Here is a 557-nt window from a genome sequence, read left to right as displayed (position 1 = left end):
ATATTCACTGGATTATATATATAAATTATCTCTACATAATTAACTCGCTTACTGAAGAATAGCATGGGATGGCATTAGCAAACCCAACTAATGCTAATAAAAACACCTCTTTCATTTTTATATCTCCAAGAAAACTCAACACCAAGAAATAGAACCCACACCTGTGGTCCAGGGTATGTAGTCCAGTGAAAGACTGCCGTATTTACTGAAATACTGAAATAAAAGATTTATCTCTTCATAATTTATACACAAATCAGATGTATATCATTAAGGAAAGTGTGCATAACCTTGAAATGATGAACAAGGAAAAAAGGAAAACTGATAACTCGGAGTGATTGAAGATGAAGAAATAGAAAATCTTGATTATTTAGCCGTTGGTAGATAACTTTTAGTGGCGCAGGTCAAGTTATGAAATATTCTAAGCAATGACACACATATTCTTCACTGGATTATAGGCACGTTAATATTTAGTAAGCAATATTTTATCATTAAAGTAATAATGTTAACAAACACTGAAGTTTATAATTTAGGCGATTGAATGGGAAATTTAAATAAGT

At 31.1% G+C, this 557-nt stretch overlaps 1 protein-coding gene across 2 annotated transcripts in view; it reads right to left on the bottom strand.

The window, feature by feature from the left end:
* The window catches only part of LOC106686804 (ankyrin-3), a 43,663-nt gene extending 43,433 nt beyond the window's left edge, over positions 1 to 230 (bottom strand). Inside the window, exon 1 of one of the 2 annotated variants that reach the window (XR_010845108.1) lies at positions 53 to 230. Coding sequence is in view for 1 of the 2 variants with exons in the window: in XM_067053327.1 (XP_066909428.1) it covers positions 53 to 115 (63 nt within the window). In the remaining variant the exon portion in view is untranslated. The remainder of the gene's footprint in view (positions 1 to 52) is intronic. The other variant, XM_067053327.1, reaches the window with a different exon arrangement.
* Between the last annotated feature and the right edge of the window lie 327 nt (positions 231 to 557).

Source organism: Halyomorpha halys, unplaced genomic scaffold (genome assembly GCF_000696795.3).
Source record: "Halyomorpha halys isolate HHAL.00 unplaced genomic scaffold, Hhal_1.1 Scaffold878.1, whole genome shotgun sequence".
In the NCBI taxonomy this organism is placed as follows: Eukaryota; Metazoa; Arthropoda; class Insecta; order Hemiptera; family Pentatomidae; genus Halyomorpha; species Halyomorpha halys.
Note: the sequence above shows the minus strand (reverse complement) of the source record. Positions and strands in the feature narration are given on the sequence as shown.